The sequence below is a fragment of the Gracilinanus agilis genome, chromosome 3 (assembly GCF_016433145.1).
Source record: "Gracilinanus agilis isolate LMUSP501 chromosome 3, AgileGrace, whole genome shotgun sequence".
Classification (NCBI taxonomy): domain Eukaryota; kingdom Metazoa; phylum Chordata; class Mammalia; order Didelphimorphia; family Didelphidae; genus Gracilinanus; species Gracilinanus agilis.
Window position 1 is genome coordinate 287,758,962 of NC_058132.1, and position 13,413 is coordinate 287,772,374.

The window sequence follows — 13,413 nt, forward strand, 5'->3', positions numbered from 1 at the left end:
TAATTTTGATGTAAATAATTTCATTCATCTCTTCCTCCTTTTTGAAATCATATTAAATTTATTTTATTGCTTTTTTCAAAATGTAGCTGTTTTATTTATCAATTGAATGTTATTTTTTCTTTCAATATTATTAATCTCTTTAATTTTTACAGTTTCTACTTTCTTGCTTATTTAAATATTTTTCATATATTGTTTATTATTTTTAAGTTGGTAACAAAATGATGCATTTCATCTTATGTTTCTGAAAGTTTTTAGAGATAATGAATTTTCCTCTAATAACTATTTTTTTCTGCAGCCTGCAAGTTTTGGTACATTGTCTCGTTATTGTCATTTACATTAATGAAATATTCTATTATTTCTATAATTCAATCATTGAAGCTTCACTTAGACTTTTGGAGGGTTTTTTTCTTCCCTGGCATTTATTCCCTGGGTGTCTGAGTCCAAGATATTTCCTCAAAATATTCTGTTTTTTCTTGGCTTGAACATCTCAAAGGATTGACTGACTATGTTGGAGGGGCTGTGCTTTGATTAATTTCTGCTCCTGTATTCCTGTATTGTGTGAATGGATACCTGCTCCTGAGTGTGGTAACCAAGACCAGGACCTTCTTCTAAGGGAATTGGAGGTTACAACTTCATTAGATCCTGTCTAGGGTCTCCCTCCTGCCACAGAATTCTAGGGCTACCACCTGGATTTGCCTGGTACCTTTTGATTTTAATGATATTCTTAACCTAGCCTCTACTTAGGGTCTCTCCTACCAAGGCTGTGATCTGTATGAGACACTGAGTGCCTTTGCTGCTGATGCTTCAGGGCTACCCCCATGCTTAACTCCCACCATGGGGCTATGAAACATTTAATTTTTGCTTAGGGCCCTTCTCCTGCCATTAGTCTTGGTAGTGTGGTATCCTACATTATTTGAACCTAGATTCCTAGGTGTGCTGGTCCTTTTTGGGACCTTTCTGTTGCCCTGGGACTGCTTTATATTTTACCTGCTTCAAGATTCCTCTGGTGGTTCCCTAGGCAAAGTGGAAGACTTTAGAGGTTTTCCCCTATTTTTTAAACTGGTACATTTTTAACCTTTACTGAGGTGTTTGTAGGGAATCTGAGCTACTTTAGAATCTATCATACCACAATTAATGCTTTCTTTTAAATTATCAGAACAAGGTGAGAAAGATGTTTGAATTATCAAAACAAGAAGTCTGCTATTGTATTTTTTCCATTTAAATCAAATCTTTGTAAATGGATCATTAATCCTGGCAATTTCCAAAAAAACTAACATCCATAATATAACAGAAGTTTTTATTTGGATTTCAAAACATTTATATGCATATGAAGATTATAACATTAAAATTAAATGACATCAGTTAACTACTCTTTTCTAGACCCAAAGATTACTTAGCATAATTTAAAATGGAAATTTACTTCAGTGCCACATTAAGAAATGTATCATTTCAAAAGAGTTCAATAGCTAGTGATGATATCTTTTCTTTTTAATTTCATTTTATTTTTATTGATTAATTTTTTCAGTTACATGTAGAAACATTTTTGATAATTGTTTTCTGGCATTTTCTGATTCAGATTCCTTTCATCCATCCCTCCTCAAGGCAGTCCATAGTTTGATATACATTATACCAGTGCTTTCATGCAATATTTATTTCCATATTGCTCATGACATAACAGAAGACACATATTACACCTACAATAAAAAAAAACTCATAGAGCAAATAAAGTAGAACATGGTATGCTTTGATTCTCAACCAGACTCCAGCAGTACCTTCTTTGACTGTGAATAGCAATATTCATCATTTGTAGATATCTTGGCAACTTACTTGGCTGGTAATTATTTAGTTCTTTCCTAGTAGATCATAGTATATAATATTTCTGTTACTGTATACATTCTTCTCCTGGATCTGATCATTTCACTTTGCATCAGTTCATATACATTTTTCCAGGTTTTTCTGAATTCATTTTGATTATCGTTTCTTATGGCACAATAGTATTTCGTTACAACTATATACTACAACTTATCCAACCATTCCTCAGGTGATGAATAATCTCTCAGTTTCCAATTCTCAAGATATTATTTTTCAAATTTGAAAATATTTCCCAAAAAACTGTTTTAAAATTCCACCATATAATATCTACATTTTCTGGCATTTCCTTCCAACCTAACCTCTAAGGTCTTTTCTAGCTTTAAATCTATGATCATGTGATAGAATTGATTAGTGTATATTATATATATATGTATATATAATGTGTGTGTTTATATATGTGTGTATACATATACATAAATAATAATGTGGTTGATCTTCATAATTTATGAAGACATGATTATCTTTGTTATCTTATATAATATATTATTTTAATTTATTATTATATTATATATGTCTGATATAATATATTATTGGCTGAGATCACAAGGGCTATGTCCATTTTTTTAAATATATTTTTTAAGAATTAACCTTTGGTATTGTGCCTGTGAATGACTTAACTATTATCAATAAAACAAGGACTCAGGACAACTCAAAGAGAATAAAAGGATATCCAGCACCATACAAGGAACAAAGTCCAAATACAGATAGAAAAATATCATTCTTTATTTCCTCCATGACTTTTTCTCTAGTGAAGGCAATATGTGTCTTCTTTCTCAACATGATGAACATGGAAATATGTATTATATGATAACATATGTGGAACCTATATCATACTTGCCTGCCTTCTTAGGGAAGAAAGGAAAGGTGAGAGAGAGACAGAAAGAGAGAGAGAGAGAGAGAGAGAGAGAGAGAGAAAGAGAGAGAGAGAGAGAGAGAGAACATAGATTACAAAATATTCTAAAATGAATATATTTTAAAAATTGTGTTGGCATGTAAAACATTTAGTTCCATGCTCAAAATGAGTTGTCAAATAGATCTTGTTTGTAACTGGGCACATTCTTATTTCTGATTCTCATTTTGGCTAATGTTTGCTACATAGAAGACTCTTTTCTGAGAAGAAAACCACTTTCTAGTACTATTTTTTAGAATAAAGACCTAAGTAAACACTCGAAATACGATGAACAGTTTTTCTTTCCAAACTGAAATTATATATATGTATGTGTGTACATAATAAAATACAAACTTTCCTTCATATGTGAAGATAGTACTACTTTTACCTACTTCCAAGTAAAAATGTGCTTTGATATATTTTTGTCAATGATGATGAACTTGTGTTTGATGTTTATATCTCATTCCTTTCATCTGTTACCTGGTGATATGTCATATGGTATATCATAATTAGAAGTAAATCTCTAAAGCAAAACATAGCTAAGGGCTCTACACAGGGAACACACTCATCGAATTGCTTACATGGTATTCTAATACAGTGCTTCTAACATCCAGTAATGTAGTTAGTGATGGAGAAATGATGTCCTAAAGTATGTTGATATCCTGTTTATTTATTTGAAAGTGACCTGATTTTTGACACCTACAATTTTTCAGAATACATTCATAAACACCCACAGCCATGAACCTAGAACTATGTGGCATAAAAGGACTTTGAGCAGCAAAAAAGATTTTAAAAAGCTTATGCATTTTTTTTTGAGAAGTGGAACTATTTTTGGCCCTTAACTATCCATGTAAAATAGGATTCTGTCTGTAATTATGAATAAGTAACAATTTCTTAATGAGTAATTTTAAGACTAAAAGGTCCAGATGAAATAGTTCATTGTATCAGTGAAGTGAACTTCCATCCTGACAGTTTTCTGAAAAAAAAAATCAAGTCCCATCCCTAAAAACTCCCCCAAACCAAAACAAAAACCAAATTAATACTAAAACTAAAAAGAGAAATTTTGTCCCATGAAGAATGAAACGGGGCAATCTTAAACTATGTAAGGAATTATATAAAGTAGTGGGAGGTAACCGATTGCCTAGCAAATGCTAACTTTAAGACCATGTTTTTGCATATTTTGAAGACTCTTCTTATCTCACTGATGTAGATTTAATCTAAAGTTTCAGTGGGAATGTTGCAAGATCTGTTTTGCAGTCAAGCACCTGGTCAGTGCCTGGTTCTCTTCAGTTATTACTCCTAAGAATTGGTTCCAATCTGGGCCAAGGGAACAGTATAGTTAAGCTTATTTAAACAGGAGATATGCAGAGACATTATAGACAATTTTCCCACTCCTTTCGGCCTTTTTGCTACTGTTCATGGATATGAAGTATTCTTCAACATCCATAAAAAAATATGGCATCTCGTATTATACATTGGAGATAGGAATCAGAGGCAATTACCCAGGAGAGGCTCTGAAGAAATTAAAGTATTTGGAGCACTACGTTTGGCAACCACAGGGCAAGCATATGTTTGTTTCCCAACCTCCACAATTTCTGCTTGAAACATTCCAGGCTCAATTTTCCCTTACCCCCACCCTTCCTTTATTTCTTCCTTCTCAACCAAACACATTTTCAGGATAGAGTGGAAAGATACCGAAAGGGAAAAATTGACTTGCAATTATTTTCATGTCTTTTCTGGACACTGAGGTCAGGGGATGATCAAGTTAAAAGGCAGAATTCCACATTATGAACAGTGAAAGAAAAGAAATTACAGAGATAAGGGCACATAGTGGAAAACATACTTTCTTTTCCTCAGTTTAGAACTAGGAGGGCCATTGCTAAAGTGCTTGGGCATATATCAGTGCTGTCAAGAGACACACTGATCATTACCCATTGGGTAAACTGAAACTAAAACAATACTTCTGAAATAAAAGCTCTTTAGTTATCACAATTGAAATTGAGGATTAAAAAAATCTGAAACTACCCCTCAACTCGTATTTGAAATCAACTCACAATATTTTACAAAATGTGAAATGGCAGTATCTTACAGACAATCCAAACTTATATTTTAAACAAAATGATAATAGTTGACCTATATCTGGCTCAATAAAATTAACAAGCACACTAACTCTCCAAAGAAGAATGTCAAAGGGCACTTAAAAAAATCCCAACACAATTTTTTTTCTTTTCCAGATAATTGGCTTTATATAACACTGTCACCTCTGAAGGACTACATTCTTGGAATCAAAAATACGCAGAAAGTGACAAGAGAGACACTGATATAATTAGGCTTGTTGAACTAAAAATAAATTTGTTCATTTGAGTTTTGCTGCAGAAATTGCAGAGGCTAGAGCTTTAATAAATCTGTAAACATCGTGGAAAGAATTGTAGAGAGGAACTGGAGCCACTCGAATGCCACTTGGTTCCCGCTTATCACACTGGGAAAAGAATAAAAAATGGAGTTACTCTTTTACATTGTTCAACAATGCATATCAAAGAGATAATAGCAATAATCCCAGAAAATCTAAAGTCATAGTAAACTTACTGTTAAAGCATAAAAACTGACCTTGTTAAATGTGCACATTTTGTTCATTAAGAATTCCATAAAAGCTAAGTATTTTTCACTGTGTTAAGAATAGGATAGCATTCACTGGTGACTATGCTATTAGAAGCAGTTCCACAAATCCTGATTAAAGCAAGTGTTTTAATTTAATAAAAGAATATATATACATATATATATCTTTCTAGAAGTTTATTAAAAGCCATCATTTTGCAAAATCATGTCTATATTTCTGCATATATATATAATTAATTTTTAACTAGTTAGTATATTAAAGCACTGAATTTTCTTCATCTGTAAAATGGGAATAATAATAGCACCAACTGCATAGGATGATTGCGTTTTAAGAATCAAATAAAGTGGATATAAAGCACTTGGCATATTTCAACATATATAAATGCTAGCTATTATGTTTATGTGTATGTATAGCTAGCTAACTAGTCCCAGAAGTTCCTAAAATCTTCAGGTATACACTGGACTAGCTGAGGATTGGCAGGTTTAAATATTCTGCAAACCCAAATGCTATAACTGAGGAAAATCTCTAGGTAAATGACTGTCTTGGAGATTGAAAATCCAATTAGATGATCCAGACTTTGAACAAATAGAGTAGTAGTCATCATTGGAACATAATTTCTTGGTTTTAGTAGATTTGAGCTCAAATTCTATCCCAGCAATATTGAATCCAAATGAATTAACTAGTACTAATGAAGCAGATTATATGATGATAATAATGAAAATCAGAGCAGCAGTAATAACTAACATTTATATATTATTTTGAGATTTGCAAAGCACTTTATAAAGATTGTCTAATATTGCCCTCATAATAATTCTAGAAAGTAGGTGCTATTATTATCATTTTCTCTAAAGAATGATGAATATTAATAATTTATTTTGCACATAAATAATCAAAATAATTGACATTCTTTCTGCCCCCTTTACACAGATTTATGCTTCTCATGTGGCTGCTGTGAGATAAATGCTCATGCATAGCGTTTTCTTTAATTCAATTCTGACTTCACTGATTTTAGTAATATTTCAGAATATCTACCAAATAAGTTTTGCATCCATTTATTGTTATTTAAAAGATTTATTTAAACAGATATCCCTTAAATTCATTGTTGGAAACTCTTCATCCTGTGGGATCATGTCAGTCTTGGTACTCATAGCACCCTAAGTACGTTTGCCCCTCTGATTGGAGAGTGATGGGCAGAGCAGAGAACTCCCCTGAAACCTCCATTTGAAGGGGGTTTCCAGGACAGTCATCTCTTCATTTCCCATCTGGCTGCAATCTTTTGGTCTGGACTCCATCAAACCTACTTCCCACTTCCACAAACTTCCCCTTCTATCCCTCACCCTTCATTTTCAGCTTCTTTTGTGTGTGTGTGTGTGTGATCTTCCCCCATTAGATTATAAGCACCTTGAGGGTAAGGACTGTCTTTCATATTTCTATCGCTGGCATTTAACACAGTGCCTGGCACATAACAGGCACTTTGAAAATGTTTGGCGACTAGCTAATGAGACTACTGAGAAGCAATATGGCACATTGGAAGATGAGCCCTTCAGTTCAAAAGGTGTCCAATATGCTCCGGGGGAGGAGTGGAGGACAAATTTAAATAGTTCCAGTACTAATGGTTTTGTCATGCTAAGTGAAAAATCGTTACTGTGCAAAGAACTTTGAATCATAAAAATAGTAAATAGGTTTTCAGATTATGGAGTACACACAGCAAGGAACTTTTTCTCCTATTGTAATATTCTATTTCCTTTCCATGTCTTCCTAAGGCATAGAGGAGTGCTTAGCAAAAATACTACATTTTTTTCCCCCCAGTGCTTCTAGCTTTTTAGCATCCCAGTCACTGGAAGTCGCCTTTGAGGTCCATAGCTTAAGGTGAGACCTAGCAACAAACAAAAGTCAGAATCTGTATATCATCTGACCTAACAGTAAGGCTCTACAACTGGAATATGCCTTAAATATAGTACAGATTTAATAAATGTTTGTTGAATTGTATTTATTGATTGTTATTTTGGAGTCTTCTCACTCTTTTAATGTATCCAAGATATAGAAAGTGTTTCTCCTCTGAATATCTGCCTGCCTTGCCCTTTTATATTGTATCAATAGAACTGCATAACAAAATTAAAATATACATATATTCAATATTCATGTTAGTCAGAGTATGTTAGTGCAAAGAAGAAAATGAGTTAATATTTATATTTATATCATTTGAAATATGAGCAACATTTTTCATTCATTATGAAATATATGCTGTTGATGGGATAAACTATAGTAAAATGAAAAAAAGTAATTTTTAGAAACGTATCTTGAATTATATAAACAGTATGCTCACTATGTTCAAGAAGCCGTGTTGGATATTAAAAAGAACTGGAGAGAAGTTGCTATAATATGCAATTCCTTTATCAAAACTATTATCCTTATTCAAAGAAAATTAGTAGAGAGACAAATCTGTTTTATAGAAGTATGTATGATAGACTTTTTTTCTTTTTTCAGAAATTACAAAGTAATATAAGCTACCGGCAGAGTGGCCATGAATATGAAATATACTAAATACTTGCTGATTGATTCATATAATATACAAACAGTGGAAAGACTATGGAATCTAGATTATATCAATCACCAAAATCTACCATGTGGAAAAGCAGCTGCAAAGGAAAGAAAAAAAAATGGTAAACTTACCACCACGCCTCTCTTTTCTAGTTCTTGAAAAACGCTTTTCATTGGAATGGAAAAAGTGAGTGTTAGCTGGCAGCCTCGATGCTCGATATGTGAGGGAGTCATTATTTTGACAAATGGCTTATTTGAAGCTGTTTTATCTTTACTGTAGTAATGCTTGATCAGGTACTCCATATAACCAGTAAGCAAAATAGATTTTCTCCTTAATGTTTTCATTGTTGTTTGACTAAAGATCTGCCAAAAGTAAAGCAATTAGATAAAACATTTCTTACTGAAATGTGGAGATCAAAAAAAAAAGAAAAGAAAAGAAAACATAAGTCATATTCAAATAAAGGGACCCTAATTTCAAATTTCCAATAACATATTTTTAGATACCTATATCTGCAAAGCACAGTAAAATATACTCATTTGAAATGGCCTGTAATAATGATCTGGATTTTCTTTTTCATCAGAACAGAATATTTTTTCAAATATTATTGCAACGATGTTTATGCAAGGAAGAAAAGAAAAACAAGTTAAAACAATCCTTTGTCTTTTATATCATTTAGAATATGTGCTACAAGTATAAACATATATTGGTGACACATTAAGCTATACTTGAAAATGAAAGGGGCAACTAGGTGTTGTAGTGGGTAGAGCCGGGTCCTGGAGACAAGAAGATTTGAGTTCAGATATAGCTTCAGCCACTTACTGGCAATGTAATTTAACCCCATTTGCCTCAGTTTCCTTATCTACAAAATGAATTGGAGAAGGAAATGGCAAACTACTCCAGTATCTTAGGCAAAGAAAATCTATTCAAAGTCATGAAGAGTCAGATATGACTGAAAACGACTGAAAAACAACAGGAAATGAAAAAAATATATACAATACTTAAAATATTTTGGAAAATAAGAAGACTAAACAATCTGGATCTTTATATTCTATCTCTATTACTAGTTAGGAGCCCAATCTCCCTGGACCTATATAATATGTGCACCAATAGGATGTCCTGTTTGTGCTACTTCATCTTTAAAGCCCCATCCATCTCTAAAATGCTATAGTTCTCAATGATTTGGAAAAATTGTCTCTAAAATTAAATCTAGTTTTCTATGAAGACTATTTCGCAAGGCACAGTGTGATGTACACTTACAAGAAAGAATATGGCTACTATTATTTAAAACCACTATAGTCTTAGATGGATTCACTTAATATATGCATAAATATATATGTATATACATAATATTACTACATAAAAGTTCCTTTATGGAAAAATAAATTCAGTTACATTGAGCTTTCTTGATATAGAGGAAAAAATTAGGTTCTTCGCTGCAGAATGAATAGTAGTAAGAAAATTGGAACATTTTACTCTGAAAAAAATATAGCCTGAGTATGAACACATGGGTTCCTGCAGTCTGAGTTCTCCTGTGAAATAGTAAGTGGCAGGGACATACACACAAACTGGTATAATGACATTATGGGTCAGAGCAGACATGCTTTGTTAGCTTATCTCTTAAGGTCAAGTAAAGTTTAAAAATATATTGGATGTATAAGAACTAACTGAATGAACTGTCAGAAGGAACAAGATGCATTGTAGTGCCCTTTGATGTCCTTCCCTGTATTACATTATCCAGGGGAGTAAAGAGTGGCTCACTTGGTGACGTTTAGCTTTCAGTTATTGCATTTGGGAAGGTTCTCTTGTAAAGTTACTTTTTTTTAGTTAATTTAAGATCGAATATTGCTTATGGTTTTAAAAATATCTTCTGAATTAGAGCTGAAGACATTCCTGACAAACATATTTTTATTTAAATTTATATTGGCATGTAATCCCTAAAATGTAATTACTTGGGAATATAAAAAAAATACTCTACACTTCTACTATGGAGATATTCGTTGTTTTTGAGACTCTTTCAGTCATCTTTTCACATAGATTTCAAAAATACATCGAGGAAAAACATTTTCCAGTTTGTAAAATTTTTGCCAATAATTCTAATATTTCTATCATTTTGTCTGACGACTGAATCAGGACCTGGAATATTTTGATCAATCTATATAGATACTTAAAACAGTGGTTGATGTTTTGAGTTTATTAGATATATTCCTGTATTTAATCAAAATTACATATGAAATTCCTTTAGCTACAATATATGGTGAAAGTTAAAATTCCAAAAAAAGTGCCAGAAATAGATAGAACTGTGATCTGTTCCCCTCTCAGCTTTCTGATTTCTTTGAGGCAGTTACTTATTTTTGAACAACTATTTGGGTCTTTTCTCCCTGCCAGAATTAGATAGAAGATCCTTGAGAACCTGACATAGAGTGGATAGAGCATTAGATTGTAGGGAGGAAGATTTATTTAAATCTGACCTCATTTCTAACTGAATGACCCTGGGCAAGTCATTCAACCTCTGTGTGTCTCATTTTTCCTCATCTATATGGAAATAATAATACCACCTAAAAAGAGGATAATAATAGCACAGGGTTGCTATGAGGATTAAATGATACATTTGTAAAATGCTTTGCAAACTTAAAATTTATTATTATTATTAATGTTATAATACTTGGTGTTAAGTACATAAGTGCATACCATTCTTTTAAAAATTGAATAGAATTTTATGCTACTAATTTTCTTCTAACTTATCTATCTGTTTGATGTTAATCTGAATTATTTATTTTGGCAAACTTATCTTTTACTGAGTCTTTCCTGTGTGACTTTAGGCAGGAAACAGTGCTTTGAGGCCTCAGTTTCCTCAACCCTAAAATGAGGGAGTTAGGCTTGTTGATCTCTCTGGCCCTTTCTAACTTGGAATATATAATTTACTTCATCATGGTATTCTTTAAAGAGTCATGGTATGTTGCATAATAATTATTTTATGTCAAATAGAAGCTTCAAAAATTGTGTGTGATAATCTAGTGTCTAGCATAGTACATTAAATGTGAGAACCACTAAATAAATTGCTTTGTTTTAAAAGTAAAATTTTTTTCAAAAATCACATTCTTTAGGGGTAAAAAAAGAGTGTTACAAGAAAATCATGGAGGGGGAAGAGTCGATAGCTTGATAAAGAGAATAGGCTAATGATAAACAAGGCACAAAAGTCCACTGAAGATAAAAACTCCCTATAAAGCAAAATTGGTCAAGTGGAAAAGGGCACAAGTGTGTGTTGATTATTATGGGATGATATCTAGAAAATAAAATTAAAGGGGGGAGAAAATTGAATGTACTGGTAAAAGTGGGAAGAAAGAGAGTGTGGAATAAATTATCTCATATAAGAGGCACAAAAGAGCCCTTACAGTGGAGAGGAATATGGGGGTGTGGCAGGCAACACAAACCTTACTTTCACTGGAATTGACTCAAAGAGGGAATAATATCCACAATCTGTTGGTTATAAAAATCTATCTTAGAAAAAGGAGATTAAGTGGGGAAAGTGGTAGTCAAAAGCAAAACATTTTTGAGGAGAGAGAGTGAAAGCAGAGCGAGAGCAGAATGAATAGGAGGAGAAATAGGAAAGCAAAGCACATGAATTAGATAAAGTAAATGCTTTATAAAGAAGCCAAGGTCCTCACAAGTGTCCATATTTAGAAACAAATAAAATAGACTGCATAGAGGACTGTTTAAACTTATACCTTGTCTAATTAATGTGATTCCTCAAACTGATTGACAAAAATAGAGAATATGTTATGTTAAATATGTGGGTAAAATAAGATACAACCACACTACATAGAATTACTTACCTCTAAACTAGCTTCTAAGGCACAAACCAACAAAATAGGGGGATTTGACAGTCGAAATCCATTGACACCTCGGATTAAATCTAGCTCTGGAAAATTAATGTTATAACACTTAATATTGTATGACAAAAAACAGTCTGTTTGTGAAAGAAGTCATTAAAAGAGTGGTGTTTATGCCTCCACTATTTTTAAAGTTTGCAAAATATTTTCGAGTTAGTTGAATACTATGTTTAGGAGTGTCTATCTAAACTTATGCTTAGTCTTCAAAGAAATACAGATCTGAAGGGCTGCTAAAAGATTTGATCCATCCAATTCATTACAGATTTCATTTATATTGATTAATAAATTTATATAAATTAATTAGATTTCTACTGTATAGCGTATACTATATACTATGGGAAAAATAAAGAAACATGAAATCCAGTTCTCAATGTCAAGACATTTTCTCTCAAGAAGATAAGATATGTGCATTTATATGTGTATGTGTATTTATGTATATTTATGCATATGTATATAAACAGAAAAATAATGCTTTACTAATTAAAAAATCCATTGATATCTTTTGTTTTTAACATTGCCTTCATTTCTGAAAAAGCCTCCCCTTCTGCACAGAAAATAATTCTTTGTAGAAAAAATAGGGAAAAAAGAGGAAAATTCATTTCAGGGAGACTAATAAACATGTCAACCAAGTCTGATATTATACATGATATTCCATAATCATAGTCATCTACTTCTACAAAGAAATGAGTGGAGGTACATTTTCTTAATTTTTTTTCTTAGATCAAACTTGCTAATTATAATTATACAAGGTTCAGACTTTGATTTACATTTTTTCATTTATTTTTGTTGTTCTTTCCATTTATATTATTTCATGCTATACCAGTTCATATGAATCTTTCCATTATTCTCTAAATATTTCATATTCGTTGCCTTTAAAACATTACATTCGTGGCTATAAATTTTTTAGCTACTCCCATATCTCTGGGTAAATGATAGCATTTGTTAAGAGCAAAACAAATGATAGAGATAACATATACTGTCTCATTTCAAGGGAAAGTTCACAGTGGATTGAGATGACATGATCAGGATTTATTGAGCAGCAACTTGTTAACATCTTGAAGGATGCATAGGATTAGATTAGAAGAAAGAAAAGATAGGTAGGATATTAATTGTTGAGGTAGAAAGTAGTAAAATATTGGGATTAAGTAAAAAATCTATAATTACTAAAATAGAAAGTTGTCTGTATAGGGAAGTAGGGAGAGATAAATGGAAGACTGGGACCTATTAGAGAGTACTTAGATATTAAAGGTAAAGATTTTAAATGTATAACAGAATTATAACTTGTATTAGTTAGCAAAGACTCTTTCCTCAATGTTTATTTAGGAGTGAAAAATAATTCTACTAGTTATAGTTTTGCTATGTTATAAAAGCAGATTGAGAAAAGTTATACGAAATAAAAGAGAAATGAATGTCAAAATAAATATATTCAGATTTTATCACAAAAGAATGTCTATAATAAAACAATCTATAATAAGAACATAAATCTTTGTTCAGTCTTTCATTTAAAAGCACAAGAAAGGGTTAAACTAAATTACTTCCTGAATCCAATAATCTTCAGTATGCATTTTTTTAATATGAGGTCTGCTTTTAAAGGTGAAAAAAA

General features: G+C 32.0%; 1 protein-coding gene across 1 annotated transcript in view; it reads right to left on the reverse strand.

Moving 5' to 3' along the window:
* Positions 1-4,987: 4,987 nt before the first annotated feature.
* Positions 4,988-13,413, reverse strand: part of KYNU (kynureninase) — a 120,285-nt gene continuing 111,859 nt past the window's right edge. The window contains exons 12-14 of the mRNA XM_044669899.1: positions 11,754-11,839; positions 8,052-8,282; positions 4,988-5,240 (exon numbers count right to left, since the gene is read on the reverse strand). Coding sequence (XP_044525834.1) covers positions 5,118-5,240; positions 8,052-8,282; positions 11,754-11,839 — 440 coding nt within the window. The 3' untranslated portion in view covers positions 4,988-5,117. The remainder of the gene's footprint in view (positions 5,241-8,051; positions 8,283-11,753; positions 11,840-13,413) is intronic.